Genomic DNA, 23,882 nt, shown 5'->3' with positions numbered 1-23,882 from the left:
AAAACTGGCAGGAAACATGAAGCTAACAGGGAAGTGTTTGGGGCTAAGTGGAGCAAGGCCATGGCCAATTTTATAAGGTCTTAGATGGTTCTTTAAACTTGTCAGCCATCCACGAGGGGAGAACAGTGCCTTCTTCACAAAGCTTCATACACAAAAAAGAGGAGAAACCTTACAGTGATGTACTTCTTCTTATAAAGTCGGAAGCAAAGATTAATACTCTAGATCAGGAGGTGGGCAAACTTTTGAGAAGGAACAGCCAACCTTGTCCATTTTAAGAAACAAATGAAATCACTATTATCTGAATGATATCCTTTACAATTTCTCGATTTGACTTTGGAGCCACACGTACATACCCAAAGAGCCGCCTATGGCTCACAGTTTGCCAACCCTTCCCTAGAGGAAGACGGGGCTCAGAAGCTGGGAGACTTGTCTCCAAGGTAACACATGGCCGAGACACCGAGTCTCCTTCTTCCTCCCTCTCTTCATTTCCTTGATGATCTCATATGCTCACAAGCACCCCAAAGCATTTCACTATCCTCTCAATCAAGAGTCCAGCGTGGTTTGGCAGCACTGTAATTCTTTGAAAACACATAAGCCGCACGCAGAGACATCTCCACGGGTGTGACTGCACATGTGTACGCTTCTACTAGAATTTCATCGGGAAAAACCCCGAGTCGTCTTTTAAACTCATCTTCTCAAATCAAGAGCTCTTTTTGCAGTTTCTCTAACGTTTTGGACATCATCCAGCTGTGTGAACATTTCCTCTGGCAGGGGGCTCACTGCAGGGCGATTCTGTAGTGGAACTGATGCATGGGCCAGAAATGTGTTTTATTATATTTGGTTGAGTTCGTTTCCCAACCTCTTTCCAAATCAAAGCAAAATCAGGACCTGGATGTCCTATTTCTCATTAGGCATCTTTTTTCCAGTGAAAAGGCCTACAAGGTCTTTGATGTTTCTTGACTGGCCCCTATCCTGAACGTGTACCTACCTGACTAGGTAGGCTACCTTGGTTTAGATAGCATCTTCTTTTGCTGTTTCTAAATGATGCTGCTGGAAATTCAATATCACAATTCAGATATCATCAGACCAGCAGCGTTCAATTAGCAATAGAAATGGCAATACAAACATACTGGTTGTCCATTGGAAGAAATGCCTGGTGATCAATTTCTAACAGCCAGTGAAAACCTTATGAATCACAACGTTCCAATCGTGGGCACGGCAGGACCTGGTAGTGTTTCATTCCCTTGTGCTTGGGGCTCCAGGAGTCAAAGACAGCTAACAGCGACAGCTAACACTCATGAAACATCTAGTGTGGCAGGCAAGGTGTAATATACTTTTCATTGGGTTATCTCATGTAAGCCTCACATGCCGCCCCTCCACAGAAATACAACTAGTATCCCGCATTTCACAGCTGAGTCCCAGAGAGGTTAATAACCTATCCACAGTCACACAGCAAATAATTCACAACCCTATTGTCTATCAGTTGGAAAGCGCTCCGCGGGAGGGCAACAGGTTCTAATGAGACTGTCTCCTCCAGAACTGAATCACTTACTCACTACACCCAACTCCTCCCTCTGCACATGCTCTATGGCAACCAAGACTGCAGCAACTCTGAAGCAACCACAAAACCGGGATGGAACATGAGAATGGCCATCAGCTGAAATGAAAACTGCTGCACAAGACGTGATGCCGAGCTCGATCTTATCACATGGTTACGGGCCCGAGGCTAGGACTGCCTCATTTGTTTCCCCCGTATGTAAAACACTGTCTGGCATATAAATTAAATAACTTTTTTTTAATGACAAAATCTTGTGAATTTGATGTTTCCCCCACATAAACACACAAGTTTATTTTTATATTGCTATTCGGTTTCATCCAAGTCAGTAAGACACAACATGTCAAATCTCTTTAGGTAAATCTATATACTTAATTCCAATTTAAAAAAATACAACATGGCATTTTTGAGAGCTAGATACATTCAGTCTAAACTGTGAAAGGAAAAATATACACACAAGAATGAATGAAAATTCTAAAGAAGGAAAAATGAAAAAAGTACGTAGGAAGACTAAAGTATAACAAATGGTTCTCGAGCTTCTTGGATACTAAATACTCTCTAAAGTATTAAAATGTACTCTAAAGCTACAATAATTAAAACCATGTAAATGTTGATGGCAACAAATATACAAGTGTGCTTACTACAATTGAATGATGGATTGTCCTAAGATTTGTAGGAGTCCCCCCAAAAATGATTAATACATTTTTTAATGTCGCCCTGATACATGAATGTAAGGAAGTACAATATAAGAAGTTGAACCCAATACAAAAACCAAGTAGTATAAGGCCAATCCCACAGCAACTCTACCAAGAGGAGAACTGCCCTGCAGGGTTTCCACGTCTGGCACTCTTAACCGAAACCACCTGCCATCTCCTTCTCCTGCGAGTATGGCAAAGATGGCATTTCAAACAGACTATTCACAAATAGTGCTGGGTCAACCGGATGATGCACTAAGAGAAGAATTAAGATGTCCTCCGACCTAATGTTTTACTTCAAATTAATTGCAGGTGGATCAGAAAACATTGCCATAAAAAATGGAAGTTACAGGAACAAATGAAAAAAAATGTATATTCTCAAACTGAAGAGTTTCCCAGAATATCACATGAAATGTAGAAGTCATAACAGATTGATGAATTCAATGACATAAAATTTCAAAAAAAATTTTAAATTACTATATAGCAAAAGACACCAGAAGTAAAAAGAAAAACAACAAACTGAGACAAATTATGACAAACCAATCATTTACATGATTAATTCTTTTCACGTAAAAAAGAACCCTAATGTAAGAAAAAGATTAAAATATGAAAAAACCTAACAAAGGAAATATAAATTATTTATTCTTACACACATGCAAAATGTTCAATCTCAATGATAATAGAAATGTAATTTAAAGCTATAATAAAATACTTTTTTAAATACTTTTATTGGGGGCAATTACATCTCCTTTCACAATCCATACATTCATCCAGTATGTCAAGCACATTTGTACATATGCTGCCATCATAATTTTCAAAGCATTCTCTTCCCACTTTAGCCCCTGATATCAGCTCCCCATTTCTTCCCCCTCCCTCACAAACCCTTTATAAGTTATAGATTATTTTTCCATATCTTACATCGTTCTCTGTCACTTCCTCACACATTTTTCCGTTATTTGTCCCCTTGGGAGGGGGTTCTAGGTTGGTCCTTGTGATTGATTCCCCCTTTCTCCCCCCACCCTCCTCTAATCCTACTGGTAACTCTACTCTCCTTATTGGCCCTGAAGAGTTTGTCTATCCTGGATTCCCTGTGTTGAGGGCTCTTATCTGTAGCAGTGCTCTGGTCTAATCTGATTTGTAAGGTAGAATTGAGGTCATGATAGTGGGGAAAGGAAGCACCAAAGAGCTAGAGGAAAGTTGTGTGTTTCATTCGTGCTATACTGCACCCTGACTGAATCATCTCTTCCCTGTGACCCCTCTGTGATGGGAAGTCCAATTGTCTACAGATGGGCTTTAGGTCTCTACTCCATACTCTCTTCCCTCCGCCCCATTCACCTTGGGTATGGTTTTATTCTGGGTCTTAGATGCCTGATACCCATCAACACTTCATGATCACACAGGATGGTATGCTTCTTCCATGTGGGCTTTGTTGCTTCTGAGTTAATGGCCGCTTGTTTATCATCAAACCTTTAAGACCCCAGATGCTATATCTTTTGATAGCCGGGCACCATCAGCTTTCTTCACATTTGCTTATGCACCTGCTTTGTTTTTAGCGATCGTTTAGGGAAGGTGAGCATCACAGAATGCCGGATTGTTAGAACAAATTGTTCTTGTGTTGAGAGCACTTGAGTGGAGGTTCAATGTCCATCTGCAACCTTAATTCTTAACATATATCTTTGAGTACATAGTTCTATTCCCCTCTCATTATTTATATATATATGTATGTATGTATGTATGTACATACCTGTATTTAGGCCTATATAAATGTCCTTTGCCTCCTGGTTCTTTCCTCTATTTCCTTTTGACCTCCCTCTTGTCCCACCATCATGTTCAGCCTTCATTCGGGCTTAGTAATTCCTCACTGCTACATTGTCCTTAGTAACTCCTCACTGCTACATTGTCTCACTGCTACATTGTACTAGGCATCCTACGACCTTCCTTCCATTGATTTTAGTTCACTTGTTGCTCCCTTTCCATTTTTTAATATATCAAATTGACAAGGATATAATAATAATATATAATCAATCAAGGATTCACAAGGGTGGCAGAAAGAGGGGGAAAAGAGAAGCTTATACCAAGGCCTCAAGTAGAAAATGTTTCGGAAATGATAATGGCAACATATGTACAAATATGCTTGATGTACCATAATTGATGTATGGAATGTTATAAGAGCTGTAAGAGCCCCCAAATGAAATGATTTTTTTTAATAAAGAAAGAAAACTGAAACAAAAACAAATTCACAAGGATGAAAATATTTAACCACACACTGGTAAGAATGTAAAAAAGGCACGTGTTTATGTGTGGATAAAGTGCTCATAAAACTGTTAGAAAAAAATGGTACCGATTTTCACATATTGCTGGTAGGAGTGGAAATTGCCAGAGTCTTTGGAGAACAGTTTGGTAATATCAAATTTTAAATGCAATAATCTGAGAGCGAGGAGGAGAAGGAAAAGGAGTGCTGATTGGGTCTGTAGATGAAATGAACACCGCCATGAGTCGATAATAGCTGGCGTTAGGGTGATGGGTTCATTTTAATACTCTCTTTTTTCATATGTATAGTCTGTATTTGTGACACCATGGAGAAGGCCCATAATGTCTTTTAGTCTGTCTTTTGCCATGTTAGCCACCACTGATAATTGCCCAAATGTGTTCATTTGTTGTGGGGTGGGGAGATGGCAAGATAGTAAGATTCTCATTCTGTTAGGCCTTCTTCATTCATTAGCTGGAATACTTCTGTCAAGAGAAACTTCCCTTTATCACTGAACTACGTGGAGGCACGAGAAATGTTTCTTTCCTTTGATTTCAGTTTTCAAAACAGTAAGTTGATTTTTTTTCATATCCTCCAAAAAAGGGAAAACAAAATTTTGTTTTGTTTAAAAAGAATACAGCTCGTCTCCGGGCATTTGAATTGCGCTTCCACCATCTTTCCATGCATCAGTCAGATGCGGTCCGGAGACGCTTCTGGAAGATCCATCACAATGGCCGCCCAAGGAGAACCCCAAGTCTAGTTCAAACTCGTACTGGTAGGTGATGGTGGTACTGGAAAAACGACATTTGTGAAACGTCACCTGACTGGTGAATTTGAGAAAAAGTATGGAGCTACCTTAGGCGTTGAGGTCCACCCCCTTGTGTTCCATACTAACAGAGGACCTATTAAAGTCAACGTGTGAGATACAGCTGGTCAAGAAAAATTTGGAGAACTGAGAGATGGCTATTATATTCAAGCCCAGTGTGCCATTATAATGCTTGATGTAACCTCAAGGGTTACTTACAAGAATGTGCCTAAAAAAAAAAAAAAGAATGTGCCTAACTGGCATAGGGATCTGGTTCAAGTGTGTGAAAACATACCCATCGTGCTGTGTGGCAACAAAGTGGATATTAAGGACAGGAAAGTTAAGGCAAAACCCATCGTCTTCCACCGAAAGAAGAACCTTCAAGACTATGACATTTCTGCCAAAAGCAGCTACAACTTTGAAAAGTTCTTCCTTTGGCTTGCTAGAAAATTCACTGGCGATCCGAACTTGGAGTTTGTTGCCATGCCTGCTCTGGCCCCACCAGAGGTTGTTATGGACGCAGCTTTGGCAGCCCAGTATGAGCATGATTTAGAGGCTGCGCAGACAACCTCTCTCCGGATGAAGATGATAACCTGTGAGAGAACGAAGCTGGAGCTGGGCGTCAGAAGCCTGGTTTTATAGGCAACTGTCCTGTGAGGTCAGTGGTGCAGCATGTCTGCCGCTCTTATTACAGAGCTCAGCAGAATGTGCTCATCTTTGGGATCCTGAAGGAGATGAATGGGCTTCAGAGTGAGTGTGGCAGTTAAAAACCTTTTTTTTTTTTTTGGACCCTCATATCTAGCTGTTTGGGAACGCATTTTTCTTTCTTGAAATTCAAATACAAGACTGCTACAGTCACATCACAATATTCAGTGGTGATGTTTTGCTTGTGAACTGTCATTCCCATTCCTTTTCATTAGAATAAAGTTGTACTTCAAATATCTAAAAAAAAAAAAAAAAAGAAGAAGAAAAACACAGCTCATGACCATACAGCTCTGGTACCCCAATTTTCATTAAGGACGTGCCAGGCCAATCTCAGACAGGGTGACTGTCCTCTTCCAGACTACCTGGGAAAGCCATAGTACTTGACTCCCAAACACACTCTGCCTGAGGGCAAAACTTCTCACATTGCAGAGCAGTGCCCAGGGAGAACTCAGTGGAGGCTGAATTTGTGAAGGGGCCCATGGAGTGGGCTCCCCTGTAGAACACAGCCTTCTGAGAACCAAGTGCTTCGAATGTAAGCTCAAACAGAAAGCTGCAGGAAAACGGTTCTACTTTTTTTTTAAGGTACAGAAAGTGCAGCACAGCATATATATTTTGCTACTATTTGTGTATGGGCATGTTTTCGAAGGAGATCAACGCTTATGTTTGTAAAATCAAGGAATATCTGGAAGAATCGCAAGAAGCTAGGAGCAGTGGCTGCCTCAGGCACAGGACGAGAAGCCAAAGTCTGGAATAGAAAGAAGATTTTTTTTCCCCCATATCGTTTAAGCTTTTAGTTTTTTATGATGCATCTGAACTATAATTAAAAATAATTACTGGATGTACTGATCAAGGGGAAAAAGGAAAAGCCCCAGGGTATGCCAGCTCACAATCTAGTGAGAAGTTCCCCAACCAGGACTGTCTCTGGGAGCCTCCAATTCACCAGAGTAGCTCATTTTCTAGCAGTTCAGTGTGACACTGCAGGCTCAGATTTGGAAACAGAAGAACATGAAAGCTGAGTATCCTGCGGTTGACAAGCTTTCTGATCTCATGTTCACATTCACTACTCTCAAAGATTATATATGAGTGTGAATATGTATATACACATGTGTGTAATTCTATACTTGTATATGTATGCATTGATCATTGGACTTATTGTATTGGCAAAGAGTAAAAGGATATCATGCTTAGTAACACAGAAGTCAGCAAAAAAGAGGATGCTCCCAATGATATGGATGAACTAGTAGCTACAACAATGGGCTCAAACAGACTTATGAGGTCGGCTCGAACACAGTAAGTGTGAGGATCACACGGGATTGGGCAGGGTTTCACTCTGCTATACACAGGATTGTCATGAGCTGGAACCAGCTTGACAGCACCTACCCATAACAAGAGATAGCCCGCATGCACTTGAGAGAACATCAGAGGTAATGTATTCCCCAACACAGTTTACAGTCAGAAGAAATTAAAATTCAGACCAATGAAGTTACCGGCCCAAAGTCACCTTGGTAGATAAATGAACAAGGAACCGGGCTCATTCAATCTTGTGGCTTCAAGTAGATAGAAAAACTGGTTCGCCAAAGAAAAGAGTTACAATGTCATCAAATCTTAAAGAATTGCTGTATTTTACACTTGTCTTACTCAATATGAACAATGTTCTCTAACCATTAATTCTGGGTAGATGATGGTCATAATTCGTCTCCCCTTATGTTTACTAATATTGTTCTGTTTCCTCTGATACTGCTTCCATCTCTTTGCTCACATTAGCCCCCCTGCCTGAATGCCTCCCCGCTACTTCTGAAGTGTTTCCTCTTCAGAACGACAGTACCTGTGGTCTACCAGGCAGCCTTTCTACACCTCCTGTGCTGAAGCTGAGCAGACTGCATTTCCAGCTTCTTTGCAGGAAACGGATGACAGGACAGGGACCTAATCATCTACTTTGTTACATTATAATGCTTAGCAAAAAAATCCTCTACTTCGTTACATTATAATGCTTAACACAAAAAGGTGGTTGATAACTGTTTGTCCCAAACAAACTTGTCAGAAAAAAAACTAAAAATCTAACGAAAGATTAAAAAAACAAATAAACTTCTCTGAAATAGGTGCAACACTCTCATTTTTAAAAAATAATGTTTGGTTTTAGAATAGTTTCCATTGACAGCAAAGTTGCAAAGGTCGTGCAAAGAAAGTGTGCCTTTCCCCCAGCTTCTAGTCTCCATGTAACATAACCAGGACACACTTGTCGAAACTTAAAAAAAGAGCATTCCTGTCAACAGAACTCCAGGCTCTATGTGGATGTCACCAGCTTTTCCAATACTGTCCTCGCTCTTGTTTTAGGATCCCCTACTGTCTTTAACAAACTCACGTTCATCAGCTCATTTATGAGGCCAATGGGGATAATTTTTACTATTCCCAGTTTCCTGAGGAGAAAGCCGGGGTACCACTGCAGGTGCAGTGAAGTATTTAATGTGGATTTTCTAGCCCAAGTTTCTAACTGCCACCAACTGACCTGTTGTTGCATAGGTCTGTTAAGATGGTGGGGGAAGATCCTGATAGGATACTGTGAGTAATTGTGAACAGGATTCTCTGCAATGTCATCCTGCTGTGGATGAGACCTCTGAAAAGCAGGGGAAGAGATCTGATTACAAAGCAGGAGCCACGAGTGGAGTAAGTCCACTGGACCTGAGATCCCTGTGCAGTGAACCTCTTAGATCCAGGAGAACAACTATAATATCAGAGCAGCAGCAGCAGCAGAACTACGAGCCAGAGCAGCAACAAAGTGATGGACCTCCCAACCCATGGAGCAAGTAAAGCTGAGTGCGGCGGTGCTAGAGGCTGGCTTATGGAACATGGTGCCTCTGGGTACTTAATTCAGTGAGCTATGTTTCTTGACCCACAGAGCCTGAGCCTTACAGTGGAGTGGAGTGCCCCTATGGGCATTTATTAGCAGACCTGAAAGAACTTGGAAGCGTGTCCTGACAAACAACTATCCTGAGTATTTCTTGCCGGCACTACCATCTGTTCACTGCCTTGATCATGAATTTTGTCTGTGGGATCTGTGTAGCCATTGCAATGGATATTAGAGCCCAGATAATTAAAATAGATAACACCAATGAAAATAACATAACCACTAAGTGATGCTCAACAGAATGAGCATGAAGGCGAAATGGTACTCAACTCCAGAACATTATGGGGTAAAACCCCTTAATGCATGTTAGGGGTCGAGGGTGGGGGGTAGTGAGGAAGGGAGGGTGCTGACGCTGATGGCATTCTGGTAAGGGACAAAGAGCCAGGCACCAAGTTGAGAGAGTAAATGCGGTAAGTCGGTAACAAGGCAGTTGAATGCCCTCTGGCTTCTGCCATATGTAGGCATCTCACAAGGTTGTCTCTGTGATGTTGGGTAAATATTCTAACTTGTATGAATCAGATATTCATTCCAGACTAAGACATACAACAGTGTTAGCAAAAAAAAGATTTAAAAATTGGACAGTCTTTCCCTTAAACCTGGACCTCGTGCCAGCTCACTGTGTGTTCCAAGATCCTTAGAGGTGTGTGGTATTGCTCAGGCTACTGGTGAACACACAGGCCCTTTCAGCCAGACACTCAGGCACGTAGAAGGCAGTCACCAACAACAGAGCCTTTTACACTGAAGATCAGTGTGTAGTCTAAGTTCCACAGTAAAGAAGTCTGTCTGCCTCACAGGTGAAATTCAAGCCAATGGGACTCCAATGCAGCGTATTAGGGAGCTCTTTACAGGAGCAACCCAAACAAGAAAAATAATTCGTGAGGCAAAGGATATGCTGAATGTGTGTGTATACAAGTATATATGCACATATGTGTGTGTGAAAACGATTTAGAAAATGTATAAACCACCAAAAGAATATAATGGAGAAAAAGTATTAAGGTAGGACTGGACTAGTCCTTCTAGAAGCAAAAAGCGCACTCTCTAACACATCAATAGTCAAAATCAGACGGGCACAAAATCAGAAACAAATACAAGGCAAGAGTAAAAGCATCTCGAGATAAACTCTCACTATGTGAAAGAATGGGAAATGTGACATAAACCCAGTAAAATCACAGTGACACAAGAAAATAACATTTGTAGGGCAATAGGATCCTAATCCATAGAAAAAGCTAAGTTAGATCCATCCCTCATTGTATGCAAGTATGTGTGTATGTGTGCTTGTGAGAGATTCCAGCCGAATTATCCATATATACTCGTGCATAAGCTGAGTTTTTCAGCACATTTTTAATGCAGTTTTTGTGGTAAAATTAGGTGCCATCTAGCTCAGAAGCAAATAAGCCCACATGGAAGAAGCACACCAGCCAGTGCGATCACGAGGTGCCCAAGGGACCAGGTATAAGGCATCATGCAAAAAAAAAAGATATAAGTGTGTGTATGTATGTGTATATATATGTATCTGTATATATGTATGTATATGTATGTATATATATATATATATATATATATCATATTAAATGAAGGGGGAAGTGCAGAGTGGAGACCCAAGGCCCAAGTTTCGACCAATGGAGATCCCCTCATAGAGGGGTTTAGGAGAGGAGATGGGTTAATTAGGGTGTGAGGTAGTATCGATGAAGAACACAGCTTTCCCCCAGATCCTGGATGCTTCCTCCCCCCAACTACCATGATCCGAATTCTACCTTGCAGGGCTGGATAGGACAGAGGCTGTACACTGGTGCATATGAGGGTTGGAGGTACAGGGAATCCAGGGTGGATGATACCTTCAGGACCAAGGGTGTGAGGGACGATGCTGGGAGAGTGGAGGGTGAGTGGGTTGAAAAGGGGGAACTGATTACAAGGATCCACATGTGACCTCTTCCCTGGGAGAGGGACAGCAGAGAAGGGGGGAAGGGAGACTCCGGATAGGGCAAGATATGACAAAATAACGATGTATAAATTACCAAGGGCACATGAGGGAGGGGGGAATGGGGAGGGAGGGGGAAAAAAAAAAGAGGACCTGATGCAAGGGGCTTAAGTGGAGAGCAAATGCCCTGAGAATGATTGGGGCAGGGAATGTATGAATGTGCTTTATACAATTGATGTATGTATATGTATGGATTGTGGTAAGAGTTGTATGAGTCCCTAATAAAATGTAAAAGAAGAAAAAAAAATTAGGTGCCTTCACTGATATTCAGGTTGGCTTATACTTGAGTACATACGGTATTTTGTGTTTTCTTTAATCACATCATGAGGAGTGGGGAAAAATAGGAGAAAACAGAATAAAGAATGCCATCTGCAGAGAATCTTGTCATAATTCAAATGGTAGAATCACACACACATAAAGGTGAGATACAATTGAAACAAAGAACCTTTAATTCCCTTGTTCCTTCTTGAACAAAAGTGATGGAAAGTAAAATAAGATGGAAACAATGATACAGGCCAGTGGCACCACTCCCAGGGGAGGGACACTGGATGACCCAAGAGCTGCGAAGGCAGACCCTCCACCTTGTTCTGAGGTACAGGCTATCGTAGAGAAGCTTGCCACTGGAGGGCTGGGCGGAAGGCATACACCAAGTAATTTTTCCCCTGAAAAAAGGGGCAGTAGGCCAAGAAAATTTGGGAAATATAGGTGAAAAGGTTATGCAATTCTACAAAATAAACTTCTAAAACTCTCCAAATAATCAAACCATTATGGAAAGGAAATAGTCCAGCAACTGGTAGTTACAGAGATGCCTGTAGCTGGAAAGATGGCACTTAATACCTGCTGGCCTAAGTGATAAGCCCACCTTAAAATCAGCATCAAAGCTCAGGGGGAAAAGCACTCGTCTCCTACTTTATAAGAACTGTGCTGCTTTCGAATGCATGCCAGCTTCAAGTCTTTTGAAAGGCGATCTGATGATGTACACTTAAAACCTCATCTTTAAACAACTTGCTCTTTGACACCGGAACTTCATTCTGAGAAAACAAAGTAAACGCAAAGGAGCGCAAGGAGGGTTTTTCTTATAAGGGGAAATACACAAGAACTGAGGGATGAACTAGGAGCTGATACCAAGGGCTCAAGTAGAAAGAGAATGTTTTGAAAATGATTTTGGCAACATAAGTACATATATGCTTGATACAAGTGATGTATGAATTGTTATAAGAGCTGTAAGAGCCCCAAATAAAATAATCTGTAAAAAAAAAAAAAAGAATTGAGAGATGGTTGAAGAATGACAGGATATCAACTGTGAAATAGCATGGGGCCACATGCAAAATAAGTAGCAAAACATCAAGACCACATAAATACGCAGAAGTATGTATAAGAACCAACAGCGAGAGAAAAGAAATATGGCCATCCTGTATAATCATGACTGTATGAAATTATCTATAACAACAATCATTAACTTCACTTGAGAGATTACCATGTAGCAGGCACTGTGCCAAGCACTCTACATGTTTCCTATAATTTATTTCTCTGACAACCCTGAGTTATGCATGCTTCTCTTAATTTTCTAAGTGAGGAAACTCAGGCTCAGAAGGTCACTGGAAAGAAGAAGGGAGGCGGCAGGGGCAGGGCCTATTACGTGGGGGTCAGCATCCGAGTGCAGCGAGGGCCACTGAGGAGCACGGAAATCACAGCTAACGAGGAGTTAGAGATGCGAATTAGGGGGCAAAAAGTTTCAATTAAAAAAAACAAGTGCGGAGGTGTATCATTCCACACAGGCCCCAATGAAGTGCCACGACATTAATCTATTTCTCTATTCTGCCACGTCTAAAGCTTAAGGGATACTGCATTTATGCAGATCATCTGTCACTCAGTCTCCTTTCATAAAAATGGACACTTGATGTTCGTGCCAACAGGCAATAAACCACCTGAGACTCAGCTCCATTTTTGCCCAAATGTCTTTTTCATGCTTCGCTGCAGAGCACAGCCAAACAAGGCCGCTGAGTAAATCTTGTAGGTCTGGGAAAACATTTCCTGGAGGTCCGGATTGCTGCATCCAAGAGCAGCACTGTGAAGGAGGAAGACGTCCTCACTCACATCCTCAGACGTCCCTCTTGCCTGGTGCTTCTGCCTCTTGCCTCGAGGAGAGTCAGTCTTCCTTTGGGAGGCATGAAAGCAGCTCTGAAGTCCAGGCTGTCTGCGAGGGAAAGATGAACATCACAGCCCAGGGGGCAGCGCTGGATGCCAGGGTGTTATTAGGATGTTAATGAGCAAAGGCCTCTAAAATGTACAGACTGCCTTCACAGTTGGGTTTTAGGAGCCGTTTGAGCATCCAGATACCACCACCCTGTGGGTCCTCACTCATGCCACCTCTCAAGGCTCAGGCTGGCTAGTTAACTCCTCAGTAATGTCCCGAACTTCAGAGAGAAATCCAGCCCATGGTCCTCCATCCTGCCAGCCATCCAGCAATGGTTTTAAAATAAGTTATGGGCGGGGCTCCAAGCAATGCTGCTACAGAACCAACTGAAAACATTTACAAAGAAACCCAAAACATTCTTCTATTCAATACACCTGTCACAGAAAGGTCAGTCGCAGTGCCGTGATGACCTAAAGCCGTGATGACATAAAGTGCCGTGATGACATAAAGCGCGGCTGCCCCAAATTTCTCATCCTCTGTGCTAACCTAGGGGAACAAGCATCTGTAAAATGACCTCAGTGTCATCTGCATCTAGACGCCTGGACTTCCACCTGCAGCCTCTTGAAACACCTGTGTCCTTTCCCAACTGCCCCAAAGGAAGGCAAATTACCAAAGGACCAGGGCTCACTATGGATTTTTACTGTCTTCAAGAAATTTAGAAAAGCAAATGTATCGCCACCATCACCTTTTCCACATCCCCCAAATTCAACACTAGTCTGATGAGACAGAGGGAAAGCAAAAATTGACTTGTTTTGAAATAGGTCTTACCCTTCCCACTTAGGGGTAAGCAGAGTTATATGTACAGAGGGTGTGTGTGTGTGTGTGTGTGTGTGTGTGTGTGTGTGTGTGTGTGTGTGTGTGTGTGTGTGTGTGTGTGTGTGTGTAGAGAGAGAGAGAGAGCGCTGATTGTCTACTCTCAAGTGGGACCCTTACTAGAAGAACCACAGCACATGCACCAAAGACAGTCTGGTAGTCAGCATTGTGTGTGTGTGTGTGTGTGTGTGTGTGTGTGTGTGTGTGTGTGTGTGTAGAGAGAGAGAGAGAGCGCTGATTGTCTACTCTCAAGTGGGACCCTTACTAGAAGAACCACAGCACATGCACCAAAGACAGTCTGGTAGTCAGCATTCCAACCCATTCGACAGCACCACCTTCCGCTTTTGGTTTTACCCCCATCTTTCATCCAACTCTCAGCAACAATACGGTCCTCTTTTCCCCAGGTCCAATAAGTCTCTTTCAATTAAGGAAATAAAAAATGTACCAGATATAAATAAGGTCTTCCCCCTGAATAAAATGCAATGTTGATAAGAAATGACAAAGATAAGAGAAGGGCAGTAATATGAAGAATAACCCTGGCTTTAGAGAATAAACTAGAGATTAAAAAAAATGTGTCAACTAGAAAGCTGTTGGAATCACAATTTCCAGACTGGATTCTTCCCTCTTCTGCCCTGTATGTTGACACAACTGGATTCATGCTCTTTCACTATAGGCAGTATCCCAGCTCCACATCAGAAAGGGTTCAAGGCCACAGCTTTCATCCAGGCTGGAACTCTGCGATCACTTACCTGTGCCATTGGGCAAGCCATTGTGGCTTGGGGTCTTGATGGGCTGGCGATGTCGGTTCCGAGCACCAGGGCTCTGCTCGCTGGATTCTGTGGTTGCTCTGCCTGAACCACCTGAGTGTCTATGTGTCCTGGGGGTTCAAAGCACAGAGCAAACAGACATAAGTCACTGGGGAAACAGAAGAAGCCTATCCCACCTAAATCACGGTGTTCTCTCACACACTACTTATTGGAAACAAGACCTATTCATAGCCCCACTAGTCTCTGATTCAACCAAACCTGGCTCCAAACAGAGACCCAGGTATGCTTCCTGCTTGGTAAAGGTACAGAAGGCAACATTTGTTGTAAATTTTTCCACTCGGAGTAGTAAACATCCAGGCTCCCACAACTGAAGCACGGTAACTGGCAAAATATCCGGAGAACCATATTATTTTTATTGGGCTAAAATGTCAGAAATAAACAAGAATAGCTGGAGAGGCTACAGATGAAGCATTTCTCCCAGTGGGCAAAAAGAGCCCGAGACTTATCCAAATCGATTTTCTCTGCAGCTAGAAAGATGCTTCCCTTGGGAACAGCAGTCAACGGTATTAAACAACTTCAAATTCACGCTTACGTGGATGTGCTTGATCTAGAAAGGATGGCTACAGCAGAACCAACTCTTCACCCGTGTAAACGAGGGACAATGCAATGGATCAGCCAGGCAAAGGACCTCAGAGGATCCATATTCAGACAACACAAGGTCACAGGCAGTGTGCGTGCTCAAGGTCCTTCTGAAGCTGAACTCTGTTCACTTGGCCACAATGTCTAAGCCTCACTGATCTTCAGCTCAGCTGTTTCCCCGGAGAAGATGACTGACTACTTACTTTCTGCTACTTTCCAACAGTGAGAGGGTTTAGCTATCTTCCAGCGAAGATAAGCATTCCTCTCTCCAGGTGAGCCAACAGCGGCCCGGAGAACCATTTCTATCAGGTGATACAGGAGACAGAGTGATGACAATTAAAGGGATCATACTGACTACAGAAAGGCAAGGGTGCTTCAAAGGGTTTATGGGAAAATTTAAGAATAATGGAATTTTCCCACAAACCATTTAAAGCCTCTTCCTAGCTAGGAGCCCTGGTGGTACAAAGGCTACTGGCACCAGGTTGCTAACCAAACGGTTGGTGGTTCCAACGCACCCAGGGGCCCCACGGGAAAAAGACCTGGCAATCTGCTCCCATGGAGATTATAATGAAGGGAGAGCTACTGGTCACAAGGTGGCTCTGTCACACGGGGTCTTTATGAATAGAAAATCAATACAATGGTGGCTAACAACAACATGAGAGTAAGGCATTTTCATTAAGTTGAAAATATTATGTTCCCGGCATCATACTGTGACAGGCAGGTTACATAGATGTTCTCAATGACTATGGCAACTCTAGTGGTAGCTTTAGGGGGTCTGGTAGCATAGGGGTGACGTGTTGAGCTGCTAACCCCAGGGTCAGCAGTTTGAAACCACCAGATGCTCCATGAAAGAAAGATGAGATTTCCAACTCCTGTATGGAGTTACAGTCTTGAAACCTTACAGGGACCATTCTACCTGTACTATGGGGCCGGCTCGATGGCGGTAAGTGGCACCTTACTGCTGTTGTTATTGGTGGGTGCTGTGGAGTTGATTCCAACTCATAGCAAACCGATGAGACACAGACCTGCCCCCAGGGTGCTCCAGGCTCTCATCTCTATGGGAGCAGAGAAAGGCCCTTCTCCTGGGGAGCTAGGGGGTGGGCTTGGCCCACCGGCCTCTCAGTTAGTAGCCAAATGCTTAGCGGTTGCCCCACCGGACTCTTCGCCTGCTTCACCCATCCCCGTCCTACAGGTGAGACAACCGGCACAGACCTGTCCTGCAGGAGCAGTCTAACTTCAAGAGTCCATGCTCTGTGATGGAGGGATGCGGGGGGGTGGGGGGGGGATTGGAAGCACTCACAAGACGAAACTGAATTCCCCCACGCTGTTCTTTCACTATCACCTGGCCAATGGCAGCAGGAAGACCGACAACAGAAAGGTGCTCTGCTGGGAGAACCTGGATCTGCTGGGGCAATGCTCCTGGCCTACAAAGCGAGGAGGTTCCGAGAGGACTAGGAGTGGCCCGCTCCCTCCACCTTCTTTCTCTGGGCAAGGAACTGATTTTTCTGATGAGATGAACACACACCAGAATGGTGACAGGAGTAATCTTTAGAGAGTAAGAATTTGGAAGCTTTTACTTTGGTGCTATTCTCGATTTCTCTAGTTTTCTTTCACTGAGCCTGTATATTTTTTAGACTGGTGCTTCCTGAGCCAACACAGGCACACGCGCACACACGCGGCAAACAAAGGTATCTAGTGAATCCTGAAGCCTTTCGGACCTACAGCCTGCGTGGCAACTGAAAGTGGGTAGAGAAGGTACAGTGAGCCATGGAAATAAAGATTTCATATGCACCCTCTTTTTCCATTTTATTTTTCCCTGAGCTAATTTCATAAATCAACGCTGTCAGCCACACCTCAGTCAAAGAAAAATATTTCAATGTCTCCACTTCGTGGGAAGAAAAGTTAGTATTAAGCACTTTACCACAAGTCCTCAAAGAAAGCAGACCGGGCACAAACTGGTTCCAAAGGGAGAAATGGTCTTTAGTAACTGGGGAATGTGTGTGTGATAAAAGTGGTGAATACAAGGTTTATTTCAGGCAAGAATCCCCTTAAAAGGACAGACAGAGCCTCTGAACTGCTGCTGGAAGCCCACAGCAAAGGGCTGTCCCCCTCCGAGAGCAGTAGGCCACGTGGGCAGCACAGAAACCATGCCATCAATCCTGCCACACGTACGGCCTCTGACAAGTCCATGATTACTTCCAGTCACCCAGGCTCCCGTCCCTCTGCCCAGCAGCTGGGCAAGACAACAGGGTGGGTCCCAGTACTCTCTGGCTCCTCCCTCCCTTCTCTGAAAGGGCCTGCGGTCCCAGTTGAGAGAGAACACTTTCAGAAATGTTTAACCACTGATGATAGCAGCTCTCCCTGAATGACAGGCTGGAGCAGCGCCGGGATTCGCCTGTAAACCAGGAGCAGCTGGGACCACTTAGTGTGGATTGCTGCCTCCCCGCCTGTGGCCAACGGCCACCCCCATCCCTCACCCCTACATCTACCTTTTCCCCACATTGGAGTCTCCAGGTTTTGACTCCAGGATTACCTTCGCAATAAGGCACCCGGAAGGAAGAGAGCTGCACCGCTCAGTGGTGCAAATGTGGGGTGCTAGGGTGGAGATGAGCTGGGCACCGCCACAAGCAGCCTGGCTTCTGTTGTGCCAATGACTTCAACCTTGGCCTGGGCCCGCCACCCTCCTGGGGTGAGGATAGTCATGCAGGCTTTGATGCAGCCAGAAGACGGCTGGATGGCAATGCCAGGCACACCAAACTCCACAGGCGATTTCAAGGCACCTACCAAACCCAAAAGACCCAACCCATTGCTGCTGACTCAATCCTGAGTCACCACTACCCTATAAGGCAGGAGAGAACCTGACCCCTAGGGGCGTCCAAGGGGGTCGTCTTTCCAAGAGCAGACAACCACAGTTTGCTCTGTGCAGCAGATGGTGGGGGCCAACTGGTGGCCTTTGGGTGAGTAGTGACAGAGATTCGACTCTCTGAGAATGCTAGCGTGTCCTTCCCTAGGGTACTTCTCCAGAGACTGAGGCCTCCCTCCAGGAGGCCAGACAAGGACGTATCCCTAAGTTCCTGAGAGTGGTACAGACGCAGATCCGGTCCCCAGAGGAAGGCCCTGATATTGAAGACTGTGGATTCTCAGCTGCACCCTGACCATTGGAGCCCCGGGGCCTCACCCTTCATGAAGGTGAATTATGAATTTTCATCAACTAGCTGAGCACTATCCATGTAGTACGAGAAGCCCTGGTGGTGTAGTAGTTACCAGTTGTGCTGCTAACCATGACGTCAGCAGTTCGAAACCAGCTGTCCCCATAAAGAGTTAGTCTCAGAAACCCACAGGGACAGTTCTCCCCTGTCCTCTACCATCACTATGAGTTGGAATCAACTCAATGGCAGTGGGATTGGTTTTTTAGTTGGAGTCTTATTGTGGGGCTGGTACCATAACAAAATGTCCTGGCCTCAGGGGCCTGCATTCCAGTGGAAATGCAGTGAATTGTGGTTCTGCTGATACACAAATATGCAGCACACCCTGCAATACTTTGTGTGGAGATCCCTTGGCTCTTGGGTGGGTCACGCTGAGTACTTGCATTGCCACCCCAATGTAGCTTTGTAGTCAAACGCACAAGAATTTATGAGGAGTATCACCACTCTCACCACTGCTCCTGAGGGGTTTATCTGCCCTGGATTCCCTGCGTTTCAAGTTCCTATCTGCACCAGTGTACATCCTCAGGTCTAACCAGATTTGTAACGTAGAATTGGGATCACGAAAGTGGTGGGGAGGAAATATTAAAGAACTAGAGGAAAGTTGTATGTTTAATCGGTGCTACACTGCACCCTGACTGGCTCATCTCCTCCCAGCAACCCCTCTGTAAGGGGATGTCCATTTACCTACAGATGGGCTTTGGGTCTCCATTCTGCATTTCCCCTCATTCACAATGATATGAGGGTTTTTTTTTAAATAATTGTATTAGGGGCTCATATAACTCTTATCACAAACCATACATCAATTGTGCAAAGCACATTTGTACTGATATGAGTTTTTGTTCTTTGATGTCTCATACCTGATAAGCCCCTCAAGACCAATAAAGAGAGTAGTGATACCAGGAGGGGAAGGAGAAAATGGGGGAGAAAGGGGAAACTGATCAAAATGATCTACATATAAACCCCTCCCTGGGGGACGGACAGCAGAAAAGTGGGTGAAGGGAGACGTCAGACAGTGTAAGACACGACAAAATAATTTATAAACTATCAAGAGTTTGTGAGGGGGAGAGGGAGAAAATGAGGAGCTGATACCAAGGGCTCAAGTAGAAAACAAATGTTTTGAGAATGGTGATGGCAACAAATGTACAAATGTGCTTGACACAATAGATGTCTGTGTGGATTGTGATGAGTTGTATGAGCCCCCAATAAAATGATTTAAAAAGGTGAAATTTTACTACATGTAAATTATATCTTGTGTCTATATTTACAGGTTAAGTATTAAGGAGGCGGGAGGACCTTGGTCCTCTACTCAAACACTCCCTCAATGCATGAATACTTTCTTTTATTAAATTGGAACTCTATGATGCTCACTCTCCCGACACAACTGCTGGAGCCAAAGGGGGTGAACAAGTAAATGTGGTGAAGAAAGCTGATGGTGCCCGGCTATCAAAAGAGATAGTGACTGGGGTCTTAAAGGCTTGAAAATAAACAAGCGGCCATCTAGCTCAGAAGCAACAAAGTCCACATGGAAGAACACACCAGCCTGGGTGATCGAGTGGTCCCAAAGGGATCAGTTACCAGGCACCAAAGAACAAAAAATCATATCATTGACTGCACACCTCCATGATAGGATCGCTGAGGACAAATGGGTGCATAAGCAAATGTGGTGAAGAAAGCTGATGGTGCCCGGCTATCAAAAGAGATAGTGTCTGGGGTCTTAAAGGCTTGAAGGTGAACAAGCGGCCATCTAGCTCAGAAGCAAATAAGCCCACATGGAAGAAGCACACCGGCCAGTGCGATCACGAGGTGCCAAGGGACCAGGTATAAGGCATCATGCAAAAAAAAAAAAAAAGATATATGTGTGTGTATGTATGTATGTATAAGTGTATATATATATGTATATATACACCATATTAAATGAAGGGGGAAGTGCAGAGTGGAGACCCAAGGCCCAAGTGTCGGCCAATGGAGATCCCCTCATAGAGGGGTTTAGGAGAAGAGATGGGTCAGTCAGGGTGCAAGGTAGTACCGATGAAGAGCACAGCTTTCCCCCAGATCCTGGATGCTTCCTCCCCCCAACTACCATGATCCGAATTCTACCTTGCAGGGCTGGATAGGGCAGAGGCTGTACACTGATACATATGAGGGCTGGAGACACAGGGAATCCAGGGTGGAGGATACCTTCAGGACCAAGGGTGTGAGGGCCGATGCTGGGAGAGTGGAGGGTGAGTGGGTTGGAAAGGGGGAACTGATTACAAGGATCCACATGTGACCTCTTCCCTGGGAGAGGGACAGCAGAGAAGGGGGGGAGGGGAGACTCCGGATAGGGCAAGATATGACAAAATAACGATGTATAACTTACGAAGGGCACATGAGGGAGAGGGGAGAGAGGAGGGAAGAGAAAAAAAAAAGAGGACCTGATGCAAAGGGCTTAAGTGGAGAGCAAATGCTTTGAGAATGATTGGGGCAGGGAATGTATGGATGTGCTTTATACAATTGATGTATGTATATGTATGGATTGTGATAAGAGTTGTATGAGTCCCTAATAAAATGTAAAAAAAGAAAAGAGGAGAAAAAAAATGATTAGGGCAAAGAATGTACAGATGTGTTTTATACAATTGATGTATGTATATGTATGGACTGTGATAAGAGTTGTATGAGCCCCTAATAAATTGTTTAAAAAATTATATCTTAATAAAAAGCAATCTGAGTGTTCCAGTTCAATGGGCGGGGGGGGGGCAGTGAGCCCCAGTTTTAAAAGGCAGGTAGGTAACTGGTAGTGTAAGAAGATGCTCCAAACAAAACAAAAACCGAGACTCTTGATGGGAAATGTGATGTAAGCATAATGCAACATTTCTGCTACAAATGGGGAGATTCTTCAAAGCCTCAGGACACAACTCTCAAATGTCAAGAATTGGTGGCTGGCTGGATACCAGGTGCCAAGCACATTTTTCTATCTTGGCAAAAGAGGCTCGGGAGATGAAAGGGAGGTTGTTCCACCTCAGATTCAACACTGTTGGTCTTCAGACTCCACAGAAGAGCAGAGCCAGGACTGACGAGCTAATCATTGGTTTCCTTCCATTGTAAAGGAAATAAGCACAGGAGCTAAAATTGCATAATCAATTTAAACATTTTGTCCTGTATTCATTCAGGGAATCAATTTGCCTGGGATTTCTACAACTAGAAGGACTGCTGCTCTCAACCTGCCACCTTACCTGTCCACTGAGCACCCTTGAACTTGGGCATTGTCTTTTAATAGCAGCATTGAACCAAAACTGAGTGGGGCTGGGCCAGTTTCCAGGACACAGAACCAGCGAGAAGCAGATGCGCAAACTAGAAGTACGGAGGCGCGGGGGAGTAATTATGGGAAAGAATTTGCTTCCGTCATTCAGAGAAGCACTGATGAGCAAATCTATTCCTATCCATACTGCCTCAATTCCCGACACCCACCGCCCAACTCAAATGCAAGTTAGTGGGGGAAATGGGTCAGGGGTATAGAAAGAAGAGGAGAAAAAGGAAAGTCGCAATTAGAGTTAAAATGAGGTCGTTCTAGTCGTTCCAACTGTAATTTATGTCTCCATTCTACACCCTACCTCCAAACTGTCACCCTCACAAATGACAGAGTCCATTGTCAAGTTCATCTAAATTATAAAAAGACATAGATTTACTCTTTTTGCTCAGTGTGGAGTACAGAGTAATCTTCTCAATGGGGCCACCTTCATTTGACAAAAGTACTCACCTGGAGAGAAGATGTGCACCAGATTGTGACTCATCCAGGCTAGTCTGGCTTCATAGGGAAAGAATGCTCAAACACCCTCCCAAACTTGAAAGCAAGAATCTAAGGAGTTCAATGTCTCATTCTACCCACTGACTTGGAACAGCCATTGATGCTGTTGATGACTTGAGGTTCTTAGAAGCACTCATGATTTGTCTTATGAGCTGACATTATCTGAACCTGAATTACAAGGGCAGGGGATGCTCTCACAACAGAAGAGGGGGGTAGCACTGGCCCTCAACCTTGACAATCTATTGCATGAGTCTCATGGGAATGACCCTGAAAGACAGGAGTAGAACCTGGTACAGTTGGACCAGAAGAGCATCATCAGCTTCTTCCTAAGCATATCACATCTTGATTTAAAAACTGGCCCAAGCCATAGCCGCCCTGTGCTATAGCACCAAGACCCAAAGGACTGTGTCAGACCACAAAGTTCTGGGAAGCCTTAAAGCATGATTTCTAAGTGTTCTGGCATGGCTAGTCACAAAGGCAGGAATTCAGGAGTAAAGTCCTTTCCAAAATGAGTATGTACAATAGCGTCTGGGGTCTTCAAGGCTTGAAGATACACAAGCAGCCATCTAACTGAGAAGCAACAAAATCCACATGGAAGAAGCACACTAGCCTGTGTGATCATGAAGTGTCAATGGGACCAGGTATCAGGTACCAAACACCCCCCAAAAATCATATCAATGTGAATGAGGGGGAGTGCAGAATAGTGACCCAAAGCCCTTCTGTAGACAATTGGACATTCCCTTACAGAAGGGTTGCAAGGAAGAGACAAGCCAGTCAGGGTGCAGTATAGCTCCAATGAAACATACAACTTTCCCCTAGTTCTTTAATGCTCCCCCGCCACACACTTCATGATCTCAATTCTACCTTACAAATCCAGCTAGACCACAACAGGGGCACAGGTACAGATAAGAGCTGGAAATAGGGAATCCAGACAGATAAACCCCTCTAGAACAATAATGAGAGTAGCGATACCAGGAGGCGAGGGGGATTGTAGGGAGAGAAGAGGGAACCGATCACACCGATCTATATATAACACCCTCCCAGGGGAACAGACAACAGAAAATTAGGTGAAGGGAGACATCGGACAGTGTAAGACATGAAAAAATAATAATAAATTATAAAGGGTTCATAAGAGAAAGGAAAAAAATGAGGAGCTGATACCAAGTATTAGCTCAAGTAGAAAGAAAATGTTGTGAAAATGATGATGGCAACAAAACATGTACCAATGTGCTTGACTGTATGGCGGTATGTATAGATTGTGATAAGAACTGTATGAGCTCCCAATAAAATGGTTTAAAAAAAAAGAGTTTGTCCAATGGGCATCCCTCAAAGGGGCCCCTAAATGCCTACACAGGCAAATTCAAAGTCTTTGCTGTTCCTTTTGTCTCCATTCATTTCCCTGGACTCTTCACCCAGCTGGCTCCTGACCCAATTCTTGGTTGAGGTGACCTGCATCCCACATTCTCTCTTAGTATCCTAGCCTTCCTCTTCGTACGTGCTTATTTGGTGTTTGTTTACTACCGGTGTCTGATAAGATCCAGAGGCAAGGATTTTATCTATTGCGTGTACTGTAGCATGCCCAGCA

At 44.0% G+C, this 23,882-nt stretch overlaps 1 protein-coding gene and 1 pseudogene across 2 annotated transcripts in view; one reads left to right on the top strand and one right to left on the bottom strand.

The window, feature by feature from the left end:
• WWP2 (WW domain containing E3 ubiquitin protein ligase 2) overlaps nt 1-23,882 on the bottom strand; it is a 160,755-nt gene that overhangs the window by 48,169 nt on the left and 88,704 nt on the right. For both annotated transcript variants that reach the window (XM_075536269.1, XM_075536268.1), the window contains one exon: nt 14,651-14,778. In XM_075536269.1, the coding sequence (XP_075392384.1) occupies nt 14,651-14,778 (128 nt within the window). The remainder of the gene's footprint in view (nt 1-14,650; nt 14,779-23,882) is intronic.
• On the top strand, nt 5,223-5,902 carry LOC142432299 (GTP-binding nuclear protein Ran-like; annotated as a pseudogene).

This window comes from Tenrec ecaudatus, chromosome 18 (genome assembly GCF_050624435.1).
Source record: "Tenrec ecaudatus isolate mTenEca1 chromosome 18, mTenEca1.hap1, whole genome shotgun sequence".
In the NCBI taxonomy this organism is placed as follows: domain Eukaryota; kingdom Metazoa; phylum Chordata; class Mammalia; order Afrosoricida; family Tenrecidae; genus Tenrec; species Tenrec ecaudatus.
The sequence above is the reverse complement of the archived record's forward strand: the minus strand, read 5'-3'. Positions and strand labels throughout refer to the sequence as shown.